This window comes from Rhinopithecus roxellana, chromosome 14 (assembly GCF_007565055.1).
Source record: "Rhinopithecus roxellana isolate Shanxi Qingling chromosome 14, ASM756505v1, whole genome shotgun sequence".
In the NCBI taxonomy this organism is placed as follows: Eukaryota; Metazoa; Chordata; class Mammalia; order Primates; family Cercopithecidae; genus Rhinopithecus; species Rhinopithecus roxellana.
Genome location: NC_044562.1, coordinates 89,951,328 through 89,977,740, shown reverse-complemented (window position 1 = coordinate 89,977,740; position 26,413 = coordinate 89,951,328). Strand labels below are relative to the sequence as shown.

The window sequence follows — 26,413 nt, the reverse complement described above, 5'->3', positions numbered from 1 at the left end:
GAGCCTAGATCGCACCACTGCACTCCAGCCTGGCAACAGAGTGAGACTCTGTCTAAAAAAAATAAAATAAATAAAGCAGCCTTTGAATTAAAAGTAGACCATATCCTTAATAGCCCCATATAGGACAATGAACCTGGACCCTTATCTCTCACCATATACAAAATCAACTCAAAATGGATCAAGGACTTAAATGTAAGACCCAAAGCTATTAAAATATGAGGGAAAAACCTAAGGAAAATGTTCCTGGACGTTTTTCTAGGCAAAGAATTTATGACTAAGACCTCAAAAGCACAAAGAACAAAACCAAAAATAGACAAAAGGGACTTAATTAAACTAAAAATCTTCTGCACAGCAAAATAAATTGACAGAGTGCAGCTACAATCTCTTCAGTGGGATAAAGTATTTGCAAACTGTTCTTCCAGCAAGGGACTAATATCCAGAATATATAAGGAACTCAAATAATTCATCAAGAAAAATAAACATTAAAAAATGGGCAAAGGACATCAATAGTAGACGTTTCTCAAAAGAAGACATACCAATGGTCAATAGGTATATGAAACAGTGCTAAACATCACTAATCATCAGGGAAATGTAAATCAGTTCCACAGTGAGATATCAGCTTACCCTAGTCAGAATGGCTATTATTAAAAAGACAAACAGGCCGGGCGCGGTGGCTCAAGCCCGTAATCCCAGCACTTTGGGAGGCCGAGGTGGGTGGATCACAAGGTCAGGAGATCGAGACCATTCTGGCTAACACGGTGAAACCCCGTCTCTACTAAAAATATAAAAAAATTAGCCAGGCGTGGTGGCGGGTGCCTGTAGTCCCAGCTACTCAGGAGGCTGAGGCAGGAGAATGGCGTGAACCCGGGAGGTGGAGTTTGCAGTGAGCCGAGATCGCGCCACTGCACTCCAGCCTGGGCAACAGAGCGAGACTCTGCCTCAAAAAAATAAATAAATAAAAATTAAAAAAATAATAATAAATAAATAAAAAGACAAACAATAACAGATGCTGGTGAGGATGCAGAGAAAAGAGAACTCTTATACACTGTTGGTGGGAATGTAAACTAGTATAGCCACTATGAAAAACAGTATAGAGATTGCTCAGAAAATTAAAAATAGAATTATTTGATCCAGCAATCCACTAGTGGTTATCTGTCCAAAGGAAAAATTAATATATCAAAGTGATATTTGCACTTGCATGATTATTGCATTAGTATTCATGATAGCAAGGATATGGAATCAACCCTAAGTGTCCATCAGTGGATGAATGGATAAAGAAAAAGTAGCATATATACACAATGGAAACTATTCAGCCATAAAAAGAATGAAATTTTATTATTTGCAGCAACATGGATGGAACTGGAGGTCATTATCTTAAGTGAAATTAAGCCAGGCACAAAAAGACAAATATCATACATTCTCACTTATATGTGGGAGGTAAATATTTTGATCACATGCAGGTGGAGAATAGAAAAATAGATAACAGAGGCTGGAAAGGGTGAGTGGTGGGGGCAGTGAGAAGGATGAAGAGAGGTAAGTTAAAGGATACAAACGAACAGTTAAATAGAAGGAATATACCAAGGTTTGATAGCAGAGTATGGTTATTAACAAAAATATATTGTACTCAGATGACAAACACACTAAATACCCTGACTTGACCACTACTCATTATAAACACGTAGCAAAATTTCACATGTGCCCCACAAATATGTACAAATTGTTAACAGTAAACCATATCCTTGTCCAGGCATGGTGGCTCACACCTGTTATCCTGGCACTTTGGGAGGCCAAGGTGGGAGGATTGCTTGAGCCAAGAAGTTCAAAACTAGCTTGTGTAACATAGCAAGACCCTGTTTCTACAAAAAATTTTAAAAAATTATTCAGGCATGGTGACACACACCTATAGTCCCAGCTACTTGGGAGGAGTCCCAGCTACTGAGGTGGGAAGATCTCTCGAGCCTGGGAGTTGGAGGCTGTAGTGAGCTCTGATCACGCCACTGCACTCCATCCTGGGCAACAGAGCATGACCCTTTCTCAAAAAAAAGTAGACCATATCCTTAATCACAATAGCCAAGATATGGAGTGTTCATCAACAGATGAACAGATAAATAAAATTATGGCATATGTACACAATGGAATACTATTCAGCCTTCAAAAAGAAGGAAATCCTGTCATCTCTGACTAAATGAATGAACCCAGAGGACATTATGCAAAGTAAAATAAGCCAGACACAGTAAGACAAATACCACATGATCTCACTTACTTGTGGAATCTAAAAAGCTGAACTCATAGAAGCAGAGAGTAGAGTGGTAGGTAGTTTGTGGGGAGGGCACTGTGGAGATGGACAAAGGATACAAAATTTCAACTAGACAAGAGGAGTAAGTTCAAAAGATCTGTAAAACTTGGTGACTGTATTTAATAACAATATATTCTTGAAAATTGTTAAGAGAGACCAGGCATGGTGGATCACACCTGTAATCCCAGCACTTTGGGAGGCCGAGGCAGGAGGATCACTTGAGGTCAGGAGTTCAAGACCAGTCTGGCCAACATGGCAAAACCCCATCTCTACTGAAAATATAAAAATTAGCCAGTTGTGGTGGTGCATGCCTGTAATCCCAGCTATTTGGGAGGCTGAGGTGGGAGAATCGCTTGAACCCTAGAAATGGAGATTGCAGTGAGCCGAGATTGTGCCACTGCACTCCAGCCTGGGGCGACAGAGCAAGACTCTTTCTCAAAAACCAACAACGACAACAAACTGTTAAGAGAGCAGTGTTCTCACCACAAAAAATGGTATGTGAGGTAATACAAATGTTAATTAGCTAAATTTAGTCATTTCACAATGTATTACATATATCAAAACATGTTGTATGTGATAAATTATATACTTTTGTCAATTAAACAATAATAAAATCGTAGACCACATTCACTCATTCAATGTAAAATGAACATCCGTTGTGTCAGAGTGTCAAGGCATGGAGATCAGGCAGAACAAATATAAAATGACCTGTCAGAGAGTATAGAATAAGAACAGCTCCACAAGGAAGGAACAAGCTTTGGAACGTGAAAACTTACATTTCAAGGGGACAGAGACTTAATAGAGCACCTGAATACCTCTGGTATTATGTTATTTTTACATACATATATATATATATATATATACACACACACACACATATATATATACACACATAAATGTGATTTTTATATATAAGATTATTTAAATTTTTATGTTTCCCTTTTGTATGTTTTAGATTCTGATTTGGTCAATTGAACACTTGACCTAATGATAAAATATTACTGTAAATAAGCTTGCTGAATTTCTTCTTGTTCAAATTCTCTTTTGTGTGCTTTTGATTTAGCAAACAAAGATCACAAGGAAAAATATTCTCAAATGAGAGAATTTGGAGCACCTCAGTTTTCTAACTCTGAAAATGGTAAGAAATAATCATTTCACTCTACATATGAATGATTCTTTAAAATTCTTCAATTTTTATTTAACATTTATTTTCTTAACATTAGAAACTGTCTCGGTCTCTACATAAGAATGCAATTATGTGCTTCTACTTTGTAGCACATCACAATGGAAATTAAATAATTATTTGTTTTGTATGTTTGGGCCCTATCAGAATGTATCCGTATAACCAGGACAGCTAGGGCTGTGTCTGCTTTTCTGTCTCATGTATCTCAGCCACCAGCAGTATAAGCACTCAGTAAATATTTGTTGAATGAATGAATACAATTGTTTGTATATCTAGTGTCATTAGATACTAGCAAAATAGTAAATGTTGTTCAACATTAAATAAATTAAAATCACTATTTAAGAAACAAAAGTATGCCCCCAACATTCGGGTTTCCTTATCTGTAAAATGAGGATCAAGACTAAATCAACTTTAAGGTACCTCCTAAGCATTAAATAACTACCTTGAATATCTTTCTCAAGCAATTAGGTTGTAAACATTTTCTCCTAGTTTGTCATTTATCTTGTGACTTTGTTTCTTTAACTTTTTTTAAGTTAAAAAAAATTTTTTTAAGCTTTAAATACAGTCCAATTGGTTAATCTTTTCTTTTATTGGATCTGGACTTTAGTCATAGTCAGGAAGCTTTTCCTAAACCCAGAGTATAGAATAATTCTCTTATGCTTTCTTCTGATATTTATGTAGTAGTATTTTTTACATTTGGATCTTGAATTCATTTGAAGTTAATTCATGTGTACAGTGTTAGCAATGGATCAAATGTTACCTTTTCCCCCCCAAAGGCTATCCTTTATGTAATTTTTTTTTTTTTTTTAAACAGCCTCGCTCTGTCATCCAGGCTGCACGATCTTGGCTCACTGCAATCTCTGCCTCCTGGGTTCAAGCAATTCTTGTGCCTAAGCCTCCCAAATAGCTAGGATGACAGGCGTGCACCACCACGCCCAGCTAATTTTTTGTATTTTTAGTAGAGATGGGGTTTCGTCATGTTGGCCAGGCTGGTCTCAAATTCCTGGCCTCAAGTGATCTGCCCGCCTCAGCCTCCCAAAGTGCTAGAATTACAGACGAGAGCCACCACGCCCGGCCCTTTATGTAATAATTTTTTAAAATGCCATCTTTGTCCTAGTATTGAGATAACATCTTGTCATATACTATATTTCTATTTCCACTTGGATGTATTTCTAGACTTTCTTTATCTTTCAAATGGTGTGTGCATGCACCAGTGCCACAAGTTTTTTTTTTTTTTTGAGATGGAGTTTTGCCCTCGTTGCCCAGGCTGGAGTGCAATGGTGCAATCTTGGCTCACTGCAGCCTCTGTCTCCCAGGTTCAAGCGATTCTCCTGCCTCAGCCTCCCAAGATTACAGGCTTGTGCCACCACGCCCGGCTAATTTTGTATTTTTAGTAGAGGCAAGGTTTCTCCATGTTGGTCAGGCTGGTCTTGAATTCCTGACCTCAGGTGATCCGCCCGCCTCTGGATTACAGGCATGAGCCACCGCGCTCAGCCCACATAGTTTTAATTACAGAAACTTTCTTGTAGTTTTAGTATCTGGTAAGGCTAGAAGCCCCTCTCCTTTTTTTTTTTTTTTTTTTTAATTATTTTCTTAGCTGTTTTTGCATGTTTATTTTTTCAATTTGAATATAAAATTGTGGGACTTTATTAAAAAGCTCGATGCTTTCTTGTAATCACATTAAATGTGAAAACTGACAGGCTGATCATCTTGAGACATCCTCATGAAAAACAAGGGACATCCTTCCATTTGTTAAAGTTTACTTGTATATCTTTCAGACTTTTTTTTCATACAGGTTTTGAATATTTCCTGTTAAGTTTATTTCTATGTATTTTATCTTTCTGGTTGCTATTGTAAATGGGGTTTTCTTTTCCATTATATCTTTTCATTAGCTATTTTGTATATATGAATGATATTCACTTTTGCATGTTAGTTTTATATCCTGGCATACAGCTGAATTCTTTTGTTATTTGAGTCATGTCATCTGAAAATAGAGATTGTCTTGTTTTTTCTCCTTACCAACTCATAGATTTCTCCTGTTTAATTACATTGGCTACTACCTTCAGAACAATGTTAACTAGTAGTGAACATTTCCTGACTTTAGTGGAAATGCCTATAATATTTCTGAATTAACTAAGATGCTGGCTTTGGACACAGGTATATTTCATGATGTTAAAGAAGCATCCATCCATACTTACTTTCTTAAGAATTTTTATTAGGAATGGTTGTTGATTTTTTTTTTTTTTTTTTTTTTTTTTTGAGATGGAGTCTCACTCTGTCTCCCAGGCAGGAGTGCAGTGGTGTGATCTTGGCTTACTGCAACCTCTGCTTCCTGGGTTCAAGCGATTCTCATGCTTCAGCCTCCCAAGTAGCTGGGATTACAGGTGCATACCACCACACCCAGCTAATAGTTGTTGAATTTTGTTGGCAGCTTTTTCAGTATCTATGCCAGGAATTATTTGCTTTTTCTTCTTAAATATATTAATATGATTAACTATAATAATAGGTTTCCTGATATTATATCATGTTTGCATTCCAGTTGTAAGTCCAGCTTTGTCATTTTAGACTAGTCTGCTTGCTAATATTTTACTACTCTCTTTGCATTTTTTTTTTTTTTTTTTTTTTTTTTTTTTTTTTTTTTTTTTGAGATGGAGTTTCACTCTTCTTACCCAGGCTGGAGTGCAGTGGCATGTTCTTGGCTCACTGCAACTTCTGCCTCCCAGGTTCAAGCAATTCTCCTGCCTCAGCCTCCCAAATAGCTGGGATTACAGGTGCATGCCACCATGCCTGGCTGATTTTGTATTTAAACAATAGGGTTTCACCATGTTGGTCAGGCTGGTCTTGAACTCCTGACCTCAGGTGCTCCACCTGCCTAGGACTCCCAAAGTGTGGGATTACAGGCATGAGCTGCCATGCCTGGCTCTTTTTGCATTCTTTTGTTGTTGTTGTTGAGATGGAGTCTCTCTCTCTGTCATCTAGGCTGGAGTGCAGTGGCATGATCTCTGCTCACTGGAACCTCCACCTCCCAGGTTCAAGCAATTCTCCCTGGCTCAGCCTCCTGAGTAGCTGGGATTACAGGCACCCACCACCACACCTGGCTAATTTTTGTGTGTGTATATATATATACACACACAAAATTATTATTATATATATATTATATATTTTATATATAATATATATATAATTTTTTTTTAATAGAGATGGGGTTTCGCCATGTTGGCCAAGCTGGTCTTGAACTCCTGACCTCAGGTGATCTGCCCGCTTCAGCCTCCCAAAGTGCTGCGATTTGCTAAGTGTGAGCCACTGCACCTGGCCTCTTACTCATTTATTAACCTATGAAAACGTCTAGGTCTAGTGCTTTCTTGTAGTTGTGTGTTTTTTGTATCTCTCTATAGAAAATCAGTCGGTTTAAGCTTTTAGTCTGTACTGGGATTGATTTTAGTAAATTATATTCCTCTAATAAATTATTCATTTTGTCTAGACTTCTAAATTTCTTTGAAATAGAGTTGTACAGAATTTCTTTTTATGTTTAACAGCTTTATTCAGGTATAATTTAAATACCATAAATTTCACCCATTCTAACAGTTCATAATTTTTAGAAAATTTAGATTATGCAACCGTTACCACAATTAGATATCAGAATGTTTCCCTTACCCCCCAAATTCTCTCACGCTTGTTTTAAATTAATCTCTGATTCACTCCAAGCCGTAGGTAATTAGTAATCCGTTTTTATCTCTATAAATTTGCCTTTTCTGGACATTTCATATAAATGAAGCCATACAAAAGGTTAGTCCTTTATTTCTGGCATCTTCCAATTAATGGTTTTTAGAGTCATCCATGTTGTGGTATGTATCAGTAGTTTATTATTATTATTTTTTTAGACCGAGTCTCACTCTGTTGCCCAGGCTGGAGTGCAGTGGCACGATCTTGGCACACTGCAACCCGCCTCCCGGGTTCAAGCGATTCTCCTGCCTCAGCCTCCCCAGTAGCTGGGACTACAGGCGCATGTCACCACGCCGGCTAATTTGTTTTGTATTTTTAGTAGAGACAGGGTTTCACTGTGTTAGCCAGGATGGCCTGACCTTGTGATCCGCCCACCTCGGCCTCACGAAGTGCTGGGATTACAGGTGTGAGCCACTGCACCCAGCCAGTTTATTACTTTTTATTAAGCAATAGTATTCCATTGTATGGATATATACCATCTTATGTTTACTTATTTACCAGTTGATGGACATTTGGATTGTTTATAATTTTTGGCTATTATACTACTACTACGACTACTGAACATTCACGTACTTCTCTTTGTGTGGGCATACATTGTCGTTTTCCTTTGTTAGATTCCCAGGAGTGGAACTGCTAGGTTACATGGTGAATTTAACTTCTTAAGGAATGGCCAAACTTTTTTCAAAATAATTGCACCATTTTATTTCCACCAGCAAAGTGTGAGGGTTCTAGTTTCTCCACATCTTTGCCAACATTTGGTATTGTCTGTATTTTATTTTATTTTTTGAGACGGAGTCTCACTCTGTCACCCAGGCTAGAGTGCAGTGGCACGATCTCAGCTCACTGCCATCTCCACCTCCTGGGTTCAAGTGATTCTCCTGCCTCAGCCTCCTGAGTAGCTGAGATTACAGGCATGTGCCACCACACCCAGCTAATTTTTGTATTTTTAGTAGAGATCGGGTTTCACCATGTTGGCCAGGCTGGTCTTGAACTCCTGGCCTCAAGTGATCCACCTGCCTTGGCTTCCCAAAGTGCTGGGATTACAGACATGAGCCACCATGCCCGGTATATTTTAAATAGTTATTCTAGTGCTTTTTTTTTTTTGAGACGGAGTTTCGCTCTTGTTGCCCAGGCTCGAGTGCAATGGTGCAATCTCAGCTCACTGCAACCTCTGCCTCCTGTGTTCAAGCGATTCTCCAACCTTGCCTCCTGAGTAGCTGGGATTACAGGCATTTGCCACCACACCTAGCTAATTTTGTATTTTTAGTAGAGACAGGGTCTTACCATGTTGGCCAGGCTGGTCTCGAACTCCTGACCTCAGGAGATCCACCTGCCTCAGTCTCCCAAAGTGTTGGGATTACAGGTGTGAGCCACAGTGCCTGGCTATTCTAGTGCTTTTAATTTGTAGCTTTGACTTGCCTCTCCAGTGACTGATGGTGTTGAGACTCTTCATGTGCTGTTGGCCATTCGTATATCTTCCTTACTAACAAATCTATTCAAATCTATTGCCCATTATTTAATTGGGTTGCTTATCTTATTAAGTTGTAAGAGTTTATATATTTTTTATAAAGTCCTTTATCAGATATATGACTTGTAAATATTTTGTCCCAGTCTTTTATAGTCTTTTTATTTTCTCAATTTTGCCTTTGGAAGCACAAAATTCTTTATAAGTCCAAGATATCAGTTTTTCTTCTTGCTGATTGCTCTATTGATTTCAACAGTCCCTGGAGCATAAATTGTTCCACACAATAAACCAATCAAATTTGGACTCATTTAAAGAAATAGTTCTTAAGGTCATTGAAATTTGTGGTGACCCCAGCTGGCTTTTTCCCTGGTTCCTTCAGGCAAAGTAGCTGGCCTACAGTTTAGCCTACATGTTGAGACTCATACACTATAAGTCTTCTCCCAGGTGCCTGTTACTAAAACCTCCACTGTTTTGAGAGCATCCTTAGGGTTGAATTTCTCTACACTCTGTTACAAATGAAGTCAGTGCCTTTGGAAAGGGATTAGGAACTATCAGTTTTATGGTTCTCCCTCACTCCCTGCAAGGAAAATCTCTGAGTCAGAGCTTGAGCTGGGAGTGGGGACAATGGCATACTTCTTCCTGAGTGTCATCCTTGCCTTAGGAGCTGAGTGCTAGGTGAGGAGAGTGATGGTAGCCTTAGGTCTTCTTGGCTTGCCTCTTTCTTCATGAAACCACCACTTTACTAGCAGGGTCAAGTGATCAGGGGCCCTATATTCTCAGCACACTACACCAAACTCAGACTTCCCAACCCATGAGGGATCTGGGGAGGAGATGGGAGCCTCTATCATCTATTGACTGCACTCACCTAGGATTTAGCCTCAGCAACAGGTAACTGGGGACAGGATGTGAAATGCTGGTATCTTACTCCTCCTGGGAAGCTAGCCCTTGACTGACAGCTGAAGAGAGAAGGAGCCCTGTGTTCTGGCTGCACCAGACTGGAGTGGAATCTCCATCTTGCTAAATTGGAAATTGGGAAGATGGGACTGGTTCTCAGTTCAAATACCACAAACTCTTGCCACTTTTCCTAAATTATTGTAGACTTTCTTAAGTAAATATTTCCTCATTTGCTGCATATCCTTGGGACTATTTCCAGAGACTTTAAATGCTGCTTTCTTTTGAAAAATAACTTTCACCAATTGTGCTGAGGTGCAGGTCCGTGATGCCCCTCCCTTTCATTTTTATTTATAAAAATGTTTAAGGGATATGATTTTGCCTTTGTTCATGCCATTTCAGTATTCTGTTGTCAAAAGGTAAAATTATAGCAAATTTAAAGACCTTAATTGGTTTTTCTTTGCAATTCTAGAATCAGGCAATACCCCATTCTATAATATGGAATGGGTGTTCTGAGGAGGCTGGTTTTATAGACAGAAAAGGACCAGGGAAAGCAGAAACAGAAAACAAAAAGTGGATTGATCATTGCAGTTACTTTTCTTGTAAGGGTTAAAGCAGAGGGGAGTTCCTTATCATGCCAGCTAGGACCGGCCTGCTTGGAGACTTGGCTATGGTGTCTCTCTCCTAATTTCTTGAAAGGCCAGATAACTTACTTTGGTTTGGTGATGTGGAACTTTAGCATGAGTGACTCCATTTTGGTTTGGTCTGTTGGGTCTAGTACAAGAGCTCAGTCCAAACCAATGGTCTATACATTTTACTTAACACCATGAATTATGATATAAAATATTTCCTTCATCATTATTTTTCCGAAATGATGTTTCTCATTATTTCAACGTTGTTTGGTAGAAGGTTTTAAGATTTACAGGTTGAAGAACCTTTCTGTTTTTACAGTTTCATTGTAGAATTGTCTTTTTATTGCATTATGATCAAAGCATGTTGTTTGTAATGTTCCTACTTTAAGAACACAATTTTTTTGTGTTTGTGCCTTAGTATAATCAACTTTTGTACATTTTCAATGTGTGGTTAATAAGAATGTTTCTATTTGGGGTTTGTGTTATCCAAAATAACTACATTATTGATTATGCTCTTTTGATCCTTTTTATCTGTTGTCCTCTTGGCGTGTTTTTTAGTCAGACTGGTGTATTAAAGTGTCATATTACTAATTTGTTTCTATGCCTTTTTGCATCTCCTTTGGTTTCTGACTTAGATGGTAGCTTAATTATTTCATATATAGCTCTTCATAACAGTTATATCTTCATTGTGAAATGTGGCCATTTTGACCTAAATCCTGCCTAATTAGAAATCATTTTCACATAAACTTGCAGTCATGTTAGTTGTTTAAAACTGTTAATACAGTATGAAAACAATGAAACAAATCTGATTCATCCTATGTCTTATTCTCATTTCCTAAAATCAAAAAAGACTTTCTGTTTTTATTTACATTCAATAGTTGCAAAAGATCTACCTGTAGATTCATTGGAAGGAGAAGATTTTGAGAAGGAATTCTCATTTCTGAACAACCTCCTAAGTTCTGGTTCTTCAAGTACTAGTGAATTTACCCAGGAATGCCAGACTGCCTTTGGGAGCCCCAGTGCCAGTCTCACGTCCCAGGAGCCTTCCATGGGGTCTGAGCCCCTCGCTCATTCTTCTCGATTCCTTCCTTCACAACTCTTTGACCTTGGCTTTCATGCGGCTGGAGCATTCAACAGTAAGTGTCTATGAAACATTTGGACATATGTGCTTTACTTTATCTTTGTGAAGCAAAATGGTGTGCTTATTGATGCTAGAATCAACAAGGAGATTGATTTTAACGTGAGCACTACTAGATAAAATCTGCAATCCACCAATTAACTGGAAAAATATTAGTCACCTCAGGAATCTGTCAACAAGACTGAAACAAGGGCTGCTTCCCTGCCACCTTCACTAGACCCCAAGTTTTCTTCACTGATTTTTCCAGGCATCTCGTTTAAAACACTTGACCTGCTAATTACTCCTCCCTAGGGCAGTCAATACTGTTTCTTCCATCAAGCAAAACTTGCTGAGTTTGGAGTTGACAAGAGGAAAAGGCACAGCTCTGGAGGCTGGTTCCCTTTCTGGGCAAGGCAGCAGGAAAAAGAGTCCACCATCCTGTGTCCAACCCTGCGCCTTGGGGGTCACTTTGCTTCCCACATCCATATTGGTTACCAAATCCTGTCAGTTGTTTCTGAAACCTGTCTCAAATTTCCCACTCCTCTCTGCCTCAACACCAGAGCCATTTAGAGTCTCATTTGGTTTCCTAGGTTACTGCAAGAGTTACTAACAGGTCTCCAACCCCCAATTCATCCTCTACACTTCCGTGGAGTTCTCTCTCCAAGCAGCAGATTCTGATGTCAGCACCCAGCTTACATTTTTAAAATGAAACACCATGGTTGCTAGGGATAAAACCTGCCTACGTCGCATTTCCACCCATATCTCCTATCTCCTATTGAAGTGAAGGAAGAATACTTGCCGTTTTCTATAATCACACTGAGTGCTCTACAGCCCTCTGATGCATCTATCTGTGCTTGTGTTGCTTCTTCTGCTTCTGATGTTCAGTAATGGAGCTTGGACGTGGGCCTAACTAAGTATTAGATTCCAATCCAGTGTTTTCTCCATGATTGTCAGTCCTTGAAGTCTTCCTCAGTACTGCCAAATGGAAATGGTTTCTCCCTCCTCCCATGGTGTTTATCTATTTTCATGGTTCTAATCCTACTTTATTTTGCTTTATATCCCAGTCTCTCACATCCTAGATTTTAACCCCTGGATGGGGAGACTCCTCACAGCACTTGACAGCGTCTTAATGCATTCTACTTTGTATTAAATACTGAGGTACATGCTTTATCTACAGGCATCCCAAGGGCATGATATGTAGAGTGAGTCATCTTTATACTTTATATGACAGCAGCATGCAGTTGGCTCAATTAATAAACTAAATGTTAGTTAAATAATCACTCAGTAAGAATTGATTGAATAGAATAATATATAATATAAATAGAATATTTATATTACTTATATTCTATTTATAAAAATAAATATAATAATATAAATAAGAATAGACAATATTATTTGATAACGAGGTACTCTATCTGAGATAATTCAGGTGTTTTTGCTACAGTAAAATCTTTAAAAATATTTATTCTTGTATGGCATATCAATGGCCCAGTAGCTATAAAGATTTACAAACTGATTTCATTCTCCACTATCAGCTCCTCCCTCCTCCTCCATAACTTGCCACGTCTCTAGCAGCACTGAACTTTTAGTTTCTGGCAATGCAATTCTCAACAGTATTTTTTCACTATTCAAAATATGTGCTCTGAGCCCTACCTGTAGGCAGACAGGATATTCCCATTTAATAGCTGAATAGTTGAAACCCACAGAATTTGAGTAACTTGCTAAAGGTCGTCAGACAATTTAAATAGTTAAGACAGGACCAAAATCTGCCCCTGCCTCTTTGTGCAGAACTCTACTTTACCAGTCTTTCCTTTATATCTACTTCTCTCTCTCCTGTGGTGCAGACCAGGAAAGGGAGCTTCCCTGGGAGTTAAAAGATCTGTGTTTGAGGAACCCTATCTACAGTGGGCCTCAGATGATCTTTTCTATACAAGGAAGCGATTAGGCAGGATAATCTAAATTCCTTTCTAGTGCTGTGCCTTAATCATAGCATAAATGGTTTCTCATGTTGTACCAAACATTTCTCCACATTCCCATAGAGTATTCATAATGACATGTTTTAATTACAAAGTACTGTCATTTTATACAACATAATCTACCTGATTCCTTCCTTATTGTTTCTACTTGTTCATTATTACAGATAATGCTGCAAAAAAAAATCATGCATGCATTTTTCCTTCAGCTAAATTATTTCCATAAGAAAAATTGCTAGGAATGGGATCAATGAGTCCAAGGGTATGAGCATATTTATAGGTTTCAGCATTCCAATTATCAGGCCTATTCCTTCCCTTCTTGACTCTTAAGAACTTATACCTTTTGCATTTCAATTATTTTTTAAACACTCCACATATTTATTTAAAAACCACTTTGAAAAATGTAAGGAAGTTGGATCCAACTCTATCTGAAACTAAGATGATGAAAATATATGACTATAGATAAGTTTTCAGTATTTTATACCTCTTACACTATAGAATCTTACCCAGGTACAGAGACTGGAGGACTTAGATATTTTTACCTTTTCTTGTTTTTCTGATGCTACTTCCTATTTGATTAACAATGGACAATTTTTACTTCTTTTATCCCAGGCTGGGTCTCCCAAGAGGAATCAGAGCTTTGTCTTTCACACACTGATAACCAGCCAGTGCCTTCACAGAGTCCAAAGAAATTAACAAGATGTAAGTTATTTATTTATATATGCTTTATCATTGCTTTAAGAATCAGTTGAATTCAGATAAATTTAGAAAAAGATCACTTTATATTGTTCTCACCTCATTGTCCTGAAAAAGTTGAATAATGAATTATTATTATAATGATAGCTATACTGCCTATCCCTCACTGTGAAAAGCACTGAATAGAAATTGTGAGCTTGGGGCCAAGTGTGGTGTCTCATGCCTGTAATCCTGGACTTTGGGAGGGCGAGGCAGGCGGACTGCCCGAGATTAGGAGTTGGAGACCAGCCTGGGCAACATGGTAAAACCCCAACTATACTAAAATACAACAACAAAAAAATTTGCCAAGCGTGGTGGCGGACGCCTGTAGTCCCAGCTAGTCAGGAGGCTGAAGCAGGAGAATTGCTCTAACCCGGGAGGTGGAGGTTGCAGTGAGCCAAGATCGTGCCACTGCACTCACTCCAGCCTGGGTGACATAGCAAGACTGTCTCCAAAAGAAAAAAAAGAAAGAAATTGTGAGCTTGGCAAAGCATACTACATTTTGTACTGTAATATTTTATAGTTTGTGTTAAAGTTTGTTGGTAATGGATATGAAATTAGGGATACAAGATGCTTTCTGATTATAGGATGGCCTATTGACAAAGAATCCATTCAAGCACTTAAGTTGGTTACCATATTAATCTTCCTCTTTTTTCTTTTTTTTTTTTTTTTTTAATTGAGACAAAGTCTTGCTCTGTCACTCAGGCTGGAATGAAGTGGTGCAATCTCGGCTCACTGCAACCTCTGCCTCCTGGGTTCAAGCCATTCTCCTGCCTCAGCCTCTCAAGTAGCTGGTATTATAGGCACGTGCCACCACACCTGGCTAATTTTTTGTATTTTTAGTAGAGACAGGGTGTCACCATGTTACCCAGGATGGTTTTGATCTCCTGACCTCATGATCCGCCCGCCTTGGCCTCCCAAAGTACTGGGATTATGGGCATGAGCCACCAGGCCCGGCCCATATTAACTATTTTTAAGTGTACAGTTCAGTAATTTTTTTTTATATACTTTAAGTTCTAGGGTACATGTGCACAATGTGCAGGTTTGTTACATATGTATACATGTGCCATGTTGGTGTGCTGCACCCATTAACTCGTCATTTACATTAGGTATATCTCCTAATGCTATCCCTCTCCTCACCCCCTCCCCACAGTAGGACCCGGTGTGTGATGATCCCCTTCCTGTGTCCAAGTGATCTCATTGTTCAATTCCCACCTATGAGTGAGAACACGCGGTATTTGGTTTTCTGTTCTTGCGATAGTTTGCTTAGAATGATGGTTTCCAGCTGCATCCATGTCCCTACAAAGGACACGAACTCATCCTGTTTTATGGCTGCATAGTATTCCATGGTATATATGTGCCACATTTTCTTAATCCAGTCTGTCACTGATGGACATTTGGGTTGATTCCAAGTCTTTGCTATCGTGAATAGTGCCACAATAAACATATGTGTGCATGTGTCTTTATAGCAGCATCATTTATAATCCTTCGGGTCTATCCCCAGTAATGGGATGGCTGGGTCAAATGGTATTTCTAGTTCTAGATCCTTGAGGAATCGCCACACTGTTTTCCACAATGGTTGAACTAGTTTACGGTCCCACCAACAGTGTAAAAGTGTTTCTATTTCTCCACATCCTCTCCAGCACCTGTTGTTTCCTGATTTTTTAATGATTGCCATTCTAACTGGTTTGAGATGGTATCGCATTGTGGTTTTGATTTGCATTTCTCTGATGGCCAGTGATGATGACATTTTTTCATATGTCTGTTGGCTGTATGAATATCTTCTTTTGAGAAGTGTCTGTTCATATCCTTTACCCACTTTTTGATGGGGTTGTTTTTTTCTTGTAAATTTGATTGAGTTCTTTATAGGTTCTGGATATTAGCCCTTTGTCAGATGAGTAGATTGCAAAAATTTTCTCCCATTCTGTAGGTTGCCTGTTTACTCTGATGATAGTTTCTTTTGCTGTGCAGAAGCTCTTTAGTTTACTGAGATCCCATTTGTCAATTTTGGCTTTTGTTGCCATTGCTTTTGGTGTTTTAGACATGAAGTCCTTGCCCATGCCCATGTCCTGAATGGTATTACCTTGGTTTTCTTCTAGGGTTTTTATGGTTTTAGGTCTAACACTTAAGTTTCTAATCCATCTTGAATTAATTTTCGTATAAGGAGTAAGGAAAGGATCCAGTTTCAGTTTTCTACTTATGGCTAACCAATTTTCCCAGCACCATTTATTAAATAGGGAATCCTTTCCCCATTTCTTGTTTTTGTCAGATTTGTCAAAGATCAGATGGCTGTAGATGTGTGGTATATTATTTCTGAGGACTCTGCTCTGTTCCATTGGTCTATATCTGTTTTGGTACCAGTACCATGCTGTTTTGGTTACTGTAGCCTTGTAGTGTAGTTTGAAGTCAGGTAGCGTGATGCCTCCAGCTTTGTTCTTTTGGCTTAGGATTGTATTGGCAATGCAGGGTCTCTTTTGGTTCCATATGAACTTTAAAGCAGTTTTTTCCAATTCTGTGAAGAAAGTCCTTGGTAGCTTAATGGGGATGGCACTGAATCTATAAATTACCTTGGGCAGTATGGCCATTTTCACAATATTGATTATTCCTATCCATGAGCATGATATGTTCTTCCATTTGTTTGTGTCCTCTTTTATTTCACTGAACAGTGGTTTGCAGTTCTCCTTGAAGAGGTCCTTTACATCCCTTGTAAGTTGGATTCCTAGGTATTTTATTCTCTTTGAAGCTATTGTGAATGGGAGTTCATTTATGATTTGGCTCTCTGTTTGTTACTGGTGTATAAGAATGCTTGTGATTTTTGCCCCTTGATTTTGTATCCTGAGACTTTGCTAAAGTTGCTTATCAGCTTAAGGAGATTTTGGGCTGAGACAATGGGGTTTTCTAAATATACAATCATGTCATCTGCAAACAGGGACAGTTTGACTTCTTCTTTTCCTAACTGAATACCATTTATTTCTTTCTCTTGCCTGATTGCCCTAGCCAGAACTTCCAACACTATGTTGAATAGGAGTGGTGAGAGAGGGCATCCCTGTCTTGTGCCAGTTTTCAAAGGGAATGCTTCCAGTTTTTGCCCATTCAGTATGATATTGGCTGTGGGTCTGTCATAAATAGCTCTTATTATTTTGAGATATGTTTCATCAATACTGAATTTATTGAGAGTTTTTAGCATGAAGGGCTATTGAATTTTGTCAAAGGCCTTTTCTACATGTATTGAGATAATCATGTGGTTTTTGTCTTTGGTTCTGTTTATATGCTGGATTATGTTTATTGATTTGCATATGTTGAACCAGCCTTGCATCCCAGGGATGAAGCCCACTTGATCATGGTGGATAAGCTTTTTGATGTGCTGCTGGATTCGGTTTGCCAGTATTTTATTGAGGATTTTTGCATCGATGTTCATCAGGGATATTGGTCTAAAATTCTCTTTTTTTGTTGTATCTGTCAGGCTTTGGTATCAAGATGATGTTGGCCTCATAAAATGAGTTAGGGAGGATTCCCTCTTTTTCTATTGACTGGAATAGTTTCAGAAGGAATGGTACCAGCTCCTCCTTGTACCTCTGGTAGAATTCGGCTGTGAATCTGTCTGGTCCTGGACTTTTTTTGGTTGGTAGGCTCTTAATTATTGCCTCAATTTTGGAGCCTGCTATTGGTTCTATTCAGGGATTCAACTTCTTCCTGGTTTAGTCTTGGGAGAGTATAAGTGTCCAGGAAATTATCCATTTCTTCTAGGTTTTCTAGTTTATTTGCATAGAGGTGTTTATAGTATTCTCTGATGGTAGTTTGTATTTCTGTGGGGTTGGTGGTGATATCCCCATTTATCATTTTGCATTGCGTCTACTTGATTCTTCTCTCTTTTCTTCTTTATTAGTCTTGCTAGCAGTCTATCAATTTTGTTGATCTTTTCAAAAAACCAGCTCCTGGATTCATTGATTTTTTGGAGGGTTTTTTGTGTTTCTATCTTCTTCAGTTCTGCTCTTATTTCTTGCCTTCTGCTAGCTTTTGAATGTGTTTGCTCTTGCTTCTCTAGTTCTTTTAATTGTGATGTTAGGGTGTCAATTTTAGATCTTTCCTGCTCTCTCTTGTGGGCATTTAGTGCTATGAATTTCTCTCTACACACTGCTTTAAATGTGTCCCAGAGATTCTGGTATGTTGTATCTTTGTTCTCATTGGTTTCAAAGAACATCTTTATTTCTGCCTTCATTTCGTTATGTACCCAGTAGTCATTCAGGAGCAGGTTGTTCAGTTTCCATGTAGTTGAGCGGTTTTGAGTGAGTTTCTTAGTCCTGAGTTCTAGTTTGATTGCACTGTGGTCTGAGAGACAGTTTGTTATAATCTCTGTTCTTTTACATTTGCTGCGGAGTGCTTTACTTCCAACTATGTGGTCAATTTTGGAATAAGTGTGATGTGGTGCTGAGAAGAATGTATATTCTGTTGATTTGGGGTGGAGAGTTCTGTAGATGTCTATTAGGTCTGCTTGGTGCAGAGTTGAGTTCAATTCCTGGATATGCTTGTTAACTTTCTGTCTCGTTGATCTGTCTAATGTTAACAGTGGGGTGTTCAAGTATCCCATTATTATTGTATGGGATTCTAAGTCTCTTTGTAAGTCTCTAAGGACTTGCTTTATGAATCTGGGTGCTCCTGTATTGGGTGCATATATATTTAAGATAGCTGTTCCTGATGAATTGATCCGTTTACCATTATGTAGTGGCCTTCTTTGTCTCTTTTGATCTTTGATGGTTTAAAGTCTGTTTTATCAGAGACTAGTATTGCAACCCCTGCTTTTTTTTGTTCTCCATTTTCTTGGTAGATCTTCCTCCATCCCTTTATTTTGAGCCTATGTGTGTCTCTGCATGTGAGATGGGTCTCCTGAATACAGCAAACTGATGGGTCTTGACTCTTTATCCAATTTGCCAGTCTGTCTTTTAATTGGACCATTTAGTCCATTTACATTTAAGGTTAATATTGTTATGTGTGAACTTGATCCTGTCATTATGATATTAGCTGGTTATTTTGTTCGTTAATTGATGCAGTTTCTTCTTAGCATCGATGGACTTTACATTTTGACATGTTTTTGCAGTGGTTGGTACCTGTTCTTCCTTTCCATGTTTAGTGCTTCCTTCAGGATCTCTTGTAGGGCAGGCCTGGTGGTGCCAAAATCTCTCAGCATTTGCTTGTCTGCAAAGGATTTTATTTCTCCTTGGATATGAAATTCTGGGTTGAAAATTCTTTTAAGAATGTTGAATATTGGCCCCCACTCTCTTCTGGCTTGGAGAGTTTCTGCCAAGAGATCTGCTATTAGTCTGATGGGCTTCCCTTTGTGTGTAACCCGACCTTTCTCTCTGGCTGCCCTTAACATTTTTTCCTTCATTTCAACTTTGGTGAATCTGACAATTACGTGTCTTGGAATTGCTCTTCTCGAGGAGTATCTTTGTGGCATTCTCTATATTTCCTGAATTTGAATGTTGGCCTGCCTTACTACGTTGGGGAAGTCCTCCTGGATGATATCCTGAAGAGTGTTTTCCAAGTTGGTTCCATTTTCCCCATCACTTTCAGGCACACCAATCAGACGTAGATTTGGTCTTTTCACATAATCCCACATTTTTTGGAGGCTTTGTTGATTTCTTTTTCTTTCTTCTCTACACTTCTCTTCTCGCTTCATTTCATTTGATCTTCAATCGCTGATACTCTTTCTTGATCGAGTCAATTACTGAAGCTTGTGCATTTGTCACATAGTTCTTGTGTTATGGTTTTCATCTCTATCAGTTCTTTTAAGGACTTCTCTGCATTGATTATTCTAGTTATCCATTCTTCTGTTCTTTTTTCAAGGTTTTTAGTTTCTTTGCACTGGTTACGTAGTTCCTCCTTTAGCTCTGAGAAGTTTGATCGACTGAAGCCTTCTTCTCTCAACTCGTCAAAATCATTCTCCGTCCAGCTTTGTTCCATTGCTGGCGATGAGCTGCGTTCCTTTGGAGGGGGAGATGTGCTCTGATTTTTTGAATTTCCAGCTTTTCTGCACTGCTTTTTCCCCATCTTTGTGGTTTTATCTGCCTTTGGTCTTTGATGATGGTGACGTACTGATGGGGTTTTGGTGTGGGTGTCCTTTCTGTTTGTTAGTTTTCCTTCTAACAGTCAGGACCCTCAGCTGTAGGTCTGTTGGAGTTTGCTTGCAGTCCACTCCAGACCCTGTTTGCCTGGGTATCAGCAGCAGAGGCTGCAGAAGATAGAATATTGCTGAACAGCAAGTGTTGCTATCTGATTCTTGCTCTGGAAGCTTCGTCTCAGGGGTGTACCCAGCCGTGTGAGGTGTGAGGTGTTGGTCTGCACCTAGTCGGGGATGTCTCCCAGTTAAGCTACTCAGGGGTCAGGGACCCACCTGAGCAGGCAGTCTGTCTGTTCTCAGATCTCAACCTCTGTGCTGGGAGATCCACTGCTCTCTTCAAAGCTGTCAGACGGGCATTTACCTCTGCCGAGTTTTCTGCTGCTTTTTGTTTAGCTATGCCCTGTCCCCAGAGGAGGAGTCTACAGAGGCAGGCCAGCCTCCTGGAGCTGTGGTGGGCTCCACCCAATTCGAGCTTCCCAGTTGCTTTGTTTACCTACTTAAGCCTCAGCAATGGCGGGTACCCCTCCCCCAGCCTCACTGCTGCCTTGCAGTTAGATCTCAGACTGCTGTACTATAATGAGGGAGGCTCCGTGGATGTGGGACCCTCTGGGCCAGGTGTGGGATATAATCTCCTGGTGTGCTCTTTGCTAAGACCCTTGGTAAAATGCAGTATTAGGGTGAGTTACCCGATTTTCCAGGTGTTGTGTGTCTCAATTTCCTTTGGCTAGGAAAAGGGATTCCCTTCCCCCTTGCGCTTCCCAGGTGAGGCGATGCCTCGCCCTGTTTCAGCTCTCACTGGTTGGGCTGCACCCGCAGACCAGCGCCAACTGTCCGACACGCCCCAGTGAGATGAACCCGGTACCTCAGTTGAAAATGCAGAAATCACCCGTCTTCTGTGTCACTCACGCTGGGAGCTGGAGGCTGGAGCTGTTCCTAATCGGCCATTTTCCAGTTCAGTAATATTAAGCATGTTCACACTGCTGTGAAACAGATCTTCAGAACTTTTTCACCTTGTAAATCTGAAACTTTATACCCCTTAACCCCTTGTCCTAAGTCCCTGGTAACCACCATTCTGCTTTCTCTGATTACTTTAGATACCTCATACAACTAAAATAATGCAGTATTTGGCTTTTTTGTGACTGGCTTATTGCATTTTGTATAATGTCCTCAAGGTTCATCCTGTAGCAAGTGACTGGATTTCCTTCCTTTTTAAGGTGGAATAATACTCCATTTGGTAGATATAACACAACTGGTTATATGTTCATCCATGTATCACATTTTTTAAACAGCCTACTGAGGTATAATTCATTCCCTTCACTAGTCTTCAGTACTCTGCTGTAAACAAGAGACCTCTCTTATCCTCAGCTCATTTATTTATTATCACTATAGATTCATGTTTTCTTTTGTTGTCATTTTTTTTGGAGACAGAGTCGCCCAGGCTGGAGTGCAATGGTGCGATGTTGGCTCACTGCAACCTCCGCCTCCCAGGTTCAAGTGAGTCTCTTGCCTCAGCCTCCTGAGTAGCTGGGTCTACAGGCATGCACCACCACACCTGGCTAATTTTTGTATTTTTAGTAGAGATGGGGTTTCACCGTGTTGGCCAGGCTGGTCTTGAACTCTTGACCTCAAGTGATCCACCCATCTGGCCTCCCATAGTGCTGGGGTTACAGGTGTGAGTCACTGGACCTGGCCTGATTCATATGTTTTCAGTGGTTTATAATCACTGCTGAACTTATTGATTTTGGTGCTCACAGTGTTCCTGTGTTGGCCAGTGGAAGCCCTTTCAGGCTGACTTCTGAATCCTTGTGATATCAATATCTTTAAATTTTGAAATAATTTCTGACTTATAGAAAGACTACAGAAGTTAGGCCGGGCGCGGTGGCTCAAGCCTGTAATCCCAGCACTTTGGGAGGCCGAGACGGGCGGATCACGAGGTCAGGAGATCGAGACCATCCTGGCTAACATGGTGAAACCCCGTCTCTACTAAAAATAGAAAAAACTAGCCGGGCGAGGTGGCGGGCGCCTGTAGTCCCAGCTACTCAGGAGGCTGAGGCAGGAGAATGGCGTGAACCCGGGAGGCGGAGCTTGCAGTGAGCCGAGATTGCGCCACTGCACTCCAGTCTGGGCGACAGAGCGAGACTCCGCCTCAAAAAAAAAAAAAAAAAAAAAAAAAAAAAAAAAAAAAAAGAAAGACTACAGAAGTTAATACAAAATACTACTATACATTCTTCACTTAGGTTTCCAAAATGTTACCATGTTTGCTTTACACCCATATTCTCTCTCTTCCCCACCCCCCCATCATATACATATAAATTTCCTCTGAACTGCAATAGTTTGAGTAGCAGACATGATGCCCCTCTGCCACTAAATATTCATTGCGTATTTCCTAAAAACAAGGACATTCTTTTACATAATTACAGTACAAGTCAAAATCAGGAAATTAACATTGCCATAGGACCATTATCTACTGTAGACCTTATTCAGAGTTTGTCAATTATCCCACTAATGTCTCAATTTCATTTTAGTTGTTCGTAGTCTAGGATCCAATCCAGGATCACACATTGTATTTAGTAAAGTCTCTTTAGTCTCTTAATCTGGAACAGTTCCTCAATCTTTTGAGTCTCATGACCTTGACATTTTTGCAGTGTGTAGGTCATTTATTTTGAATATTCCTTGCATTTGGGTTTAGCTAATGTTTTTTCATAATTAGACCCAGGTTATGCATTTTGGCAGGGCTACCAGTGCAGGAATGGTGTTGTGCCTTAGTAAATCCTATCAGGGGGTGCATGATGTCTGCTTTGTTTCACTCCTGGTGATGTTAACCCTGATCACTTGGTTATGGTGGTATCTGCCACATTTCTCCATTACAAAATGACTACTGTATCTTTCCCTTTGTAATTAGTAAGTATCTTGTGGGAGGTGTTTTGAAATACTGTAAATGGTTTGTTTTTACTGAAGTTTTGCCCACTAATTTAGCATTCACTGATAATTCTTCCATGAAATATTTAGTACTGTAGTTGTTGCCAAATGGTGATTTTCTATTTCCTCATTCCCTCTGTATTTACGAGTTAGCGTTCTACTGGATGGGAAAGCTTTCCCTTTTTCCCTACTTATTTACTTATTCATTGATATCAGTGTGGACTCCTGCAATCTATTTTATTCTTCCCAGTACTCTGAGGTCAGCCAGTAGGGAAAACCCTGAATTCCAAGCAAATCACAGATTTCACACTGGCAGGTTCAGAATACAGCCATCCCTCAGGGATTCAGAGAACTTATAGTTATACTTTTCTTTTTAAAAACCAGCTAAAACAAGTTGTGCTTAATCATTTAAAACAGACACTATAAAGTAAATAAATTTCAGAAATGAACACAAAAAAGCAAAGGCAGTATTTACCTATAATTCTTGAGGCTGATTTTCGAGGAAAAATTTAGGGGGAAAAAAAAAACTCACCAAGAAGGTACAATAAGACTAAACTTAAGAATTTAACAGGCTGGGCACAGTGACTCATGCCTCTAATCCCAGCACTTTGGGAGGCCGAGGCAGGCGGATCACGAGGTCAGGAGTTCGAGACCAGCCTGGCCAACATGGTGAAACCCCATCTCTACTAAAAATACAAAAATTAGCTGAGCATGGTGGCATACACCTGTAGTCCCAGCTACTCGAGAGGCTGAGGCAAGGAGAATCACTTGAACCCAGGAGGCGGAGGTTGCAGTTAACTGAGATCATACCATTGCCCTCCAGCCTGGGCGACAGAGCAAGACTCCGTCTCAAAATAAAAAGCAAAAACAATCAACAATTTAATAAAATTGATTTTTTTTTTTTTTTTTTTTGGAGACCGAGTCATGCTCTGTCACCAAGGCTGGAGTGCAGTGGCATGATCTTGGCTCACTGCAACCTCCGCCTCCAGGGTTCAAGCAATTCTCCTGTCTCAGCCTCCCGAGTAGCTGGGATTACAGGTGTGCCACGACACCTGGCTAATTTTTGTATTTTTTTTGCTAGGGACGGTTTTTGCCATGTTGTCCAGGCTGGTCTGAGACTCCTGACCTCAAGTGATCCATCTGCCTTGGCGTCCTTAAGTGCTGGGATTACAGGCGTGAACCACCGTGCCCAGCCATAAGATTGAAAATTTTAACAACTTTAAAATTCATTCATTAAGAGCCTCACTTCATTAGTCATTAAGGAAGTACAAATTTAAAGCAAAATGGAATCCAAGACCTACCTACTACAATGGCTAAAATGAAACAGAAAAGAAAATCCCTAATTGACAAGGATGTTAAATAACTAGAATCTCAAAACCTGTGTGTAGGAGTGTAAATTGGTACTACTACTTGGAAAACTGGCGGTTTCTACTAAAACTTAACATACATATGCCCTGTGACCAAGCAATTCCACTCCTAAGTACATACCCAACAGAAACGTATCCATCCATTGACTAAAATATATACTAATGAGCGTTACTGTGATACTGTTAATAATACACCAGAATGGGATTTGTGCTGGCATTCCCTGGGGTTGGGGGGGTATGAATAGTGACTGGAAGGGTGTCAGGGTATCATGCATGAGGGGAGCTTCAGAGGAGTAGTCATGTTTTTTTTTGTTTTTGTTTTTGAGACAGGGTCACACTCTGTTGCCCAGGCTGGAGTGCAGTGCTGCAATCTTGGCTCACTGCAACCTCTGCCTCCCAGGTTCAAGCAATTCTTGTGCCTCAGCCTCCTGAGTAGCTGGGATCACAGATGTGCGCCACCACACTCGGCTTTTTTTTTTTTTTTTTTTTTTAAAGTAGAGACAGGGTTTCACCATGTTGGCCAGGCTGGTCTCGAACTCCTGACCTCAGGTGATCTCCACACCTCGGCCTCCCAAAGTGCCTGAATTACAGGCGTGAGCCACCATACCCAGTCACGTTCTACTTCTTGATGCTGATATTGTTTATGAGCATATTTACTTTATGAAAATTAATTACATTTAATTTGGGCCTTTTCTCTCTGTATAGAATTCATTTTCTGCTTGCTATCCTGTAAGAATCTCTGGAAGCAGTAATAGTGTACACAAGGAAAGCCTCTATAAAAGATGTAACTGACAGACCTTTATTTCCCATTGTGACTGATGAATATAAAACTGTCTTACATTTGCATAATGCTGTACAATATTTACATACTTTTTAGGACTCCTCAACAGCTGCATGAAGGAGGTCAGGTATTACCTTAGTGACATCTGTTCTTCTGGCATAATGACTAATAGTGCCCCTATTTACTCTCAAGTATCCTGATATAATGATGAATCATATGGTTACTACTTTACAGATGAGGAGACACGAGCCCCTGAGGTAAAATGACTTGCCCAGTATTACTCATTAGCAGGTGTTACACCCAGGACTCAAAGCCAGATTTTGACTACTTCAGGGTACTCAGAAACAGAACTGGACACACTGAGTGAAGCCTTTCACTCTGCCCTGATCCTTGGGGCTCTGGATCCCCACACCCCAAACCCCAGCTCTCTGGTCCTGTGCTGAGTGTTACTGTGATGTGAAAGAGGACTGCCTTGGGACTGCCTTCCACCCTCCGCACTGTGACTCTGGTTTCACATCCAGCTCTTAAGACTGTCCCCTGGGTCTCAACCCTGCCTTCTCAACTCCTTGGCTTTCAAGGGCCTAGACTTCTGAGATGACCCACTGTCTGTGCCACTGTGCATTCTTTATTAGTCCCAACCCTCAGCCCAAATGTATACTCTTGAATATCTGCCATAGTGCAACTTGTAGAATCTTGAGAAATAAAATTTTCCAGTCTCCATAAGGAGATGTGAGGGATCTGATGAACAAGACGTTGTACCTGAGATACAATGCATACTGTAAAATGCATACATCAAAAAATTTTAAAGTGCACATGGAAAAGACATAACTATAAACCAAAAGGACAATGTTGGGTGTGCTAATGTGGTAGGTAGAAGAAATTTTTTTCCTTATATCTATTTTTGTAATACCACTTTTATAATAAACATAAATCAACTTGAAGCAGTGTTTACAAATGTCATTTCTTACTTGATATGAACAAGTTTACTTTTAAACTTATCTGAGAGTCTTCTATAAGTGATCTTAAATGTTCTATGAAGACCACAGTATTGCTTGCTTTTTCACTTTTAACTCAATTCCTTTCTCAGAGCAGCATACAATCATTTAAATATAGGCACCTCATCAAAGCAGAAGTTATCTCTATTTGCCTTTCAAAATTATCCTAAACCAGGAGCAGTGGTTCATGCCTATAAAACCAGTGTTCTCGGAGGCTG

General features: G+C 39.7%; 1 protein-coding gene across 3 annotated transcripts in view; it reads left to right on the top strand.

Annotated features, from left to right (window-relative positions):
- The window catches only part of ICA1L (islet cell autoantigen 1 like), a 100,164-nt gene that overhangs the window by 70,197 nt on the left and 3,554 nt on the right, over positions 1-26,413 (top strand). For all 3 annotated transcript variants that reach the window (XM_030916757.1, XM_010386891.2, XM_030916759.1), the window contains 3 exons: positions 3,360-3,434; positions 11,069-11,326; positions 13,893-13,982. In XM_030916757.1, the coding sequence (XP_030772617.1) occupies positions 3,360-3,434; positions 11,069-11,326; positions 13,893-13,982 (423 nt within the window). The remainder of the gene's footprint in view (positions 1-3,359; positions 3,435-11,068; positions 11,327-13,892; positions 13,983-26,413) is intronic.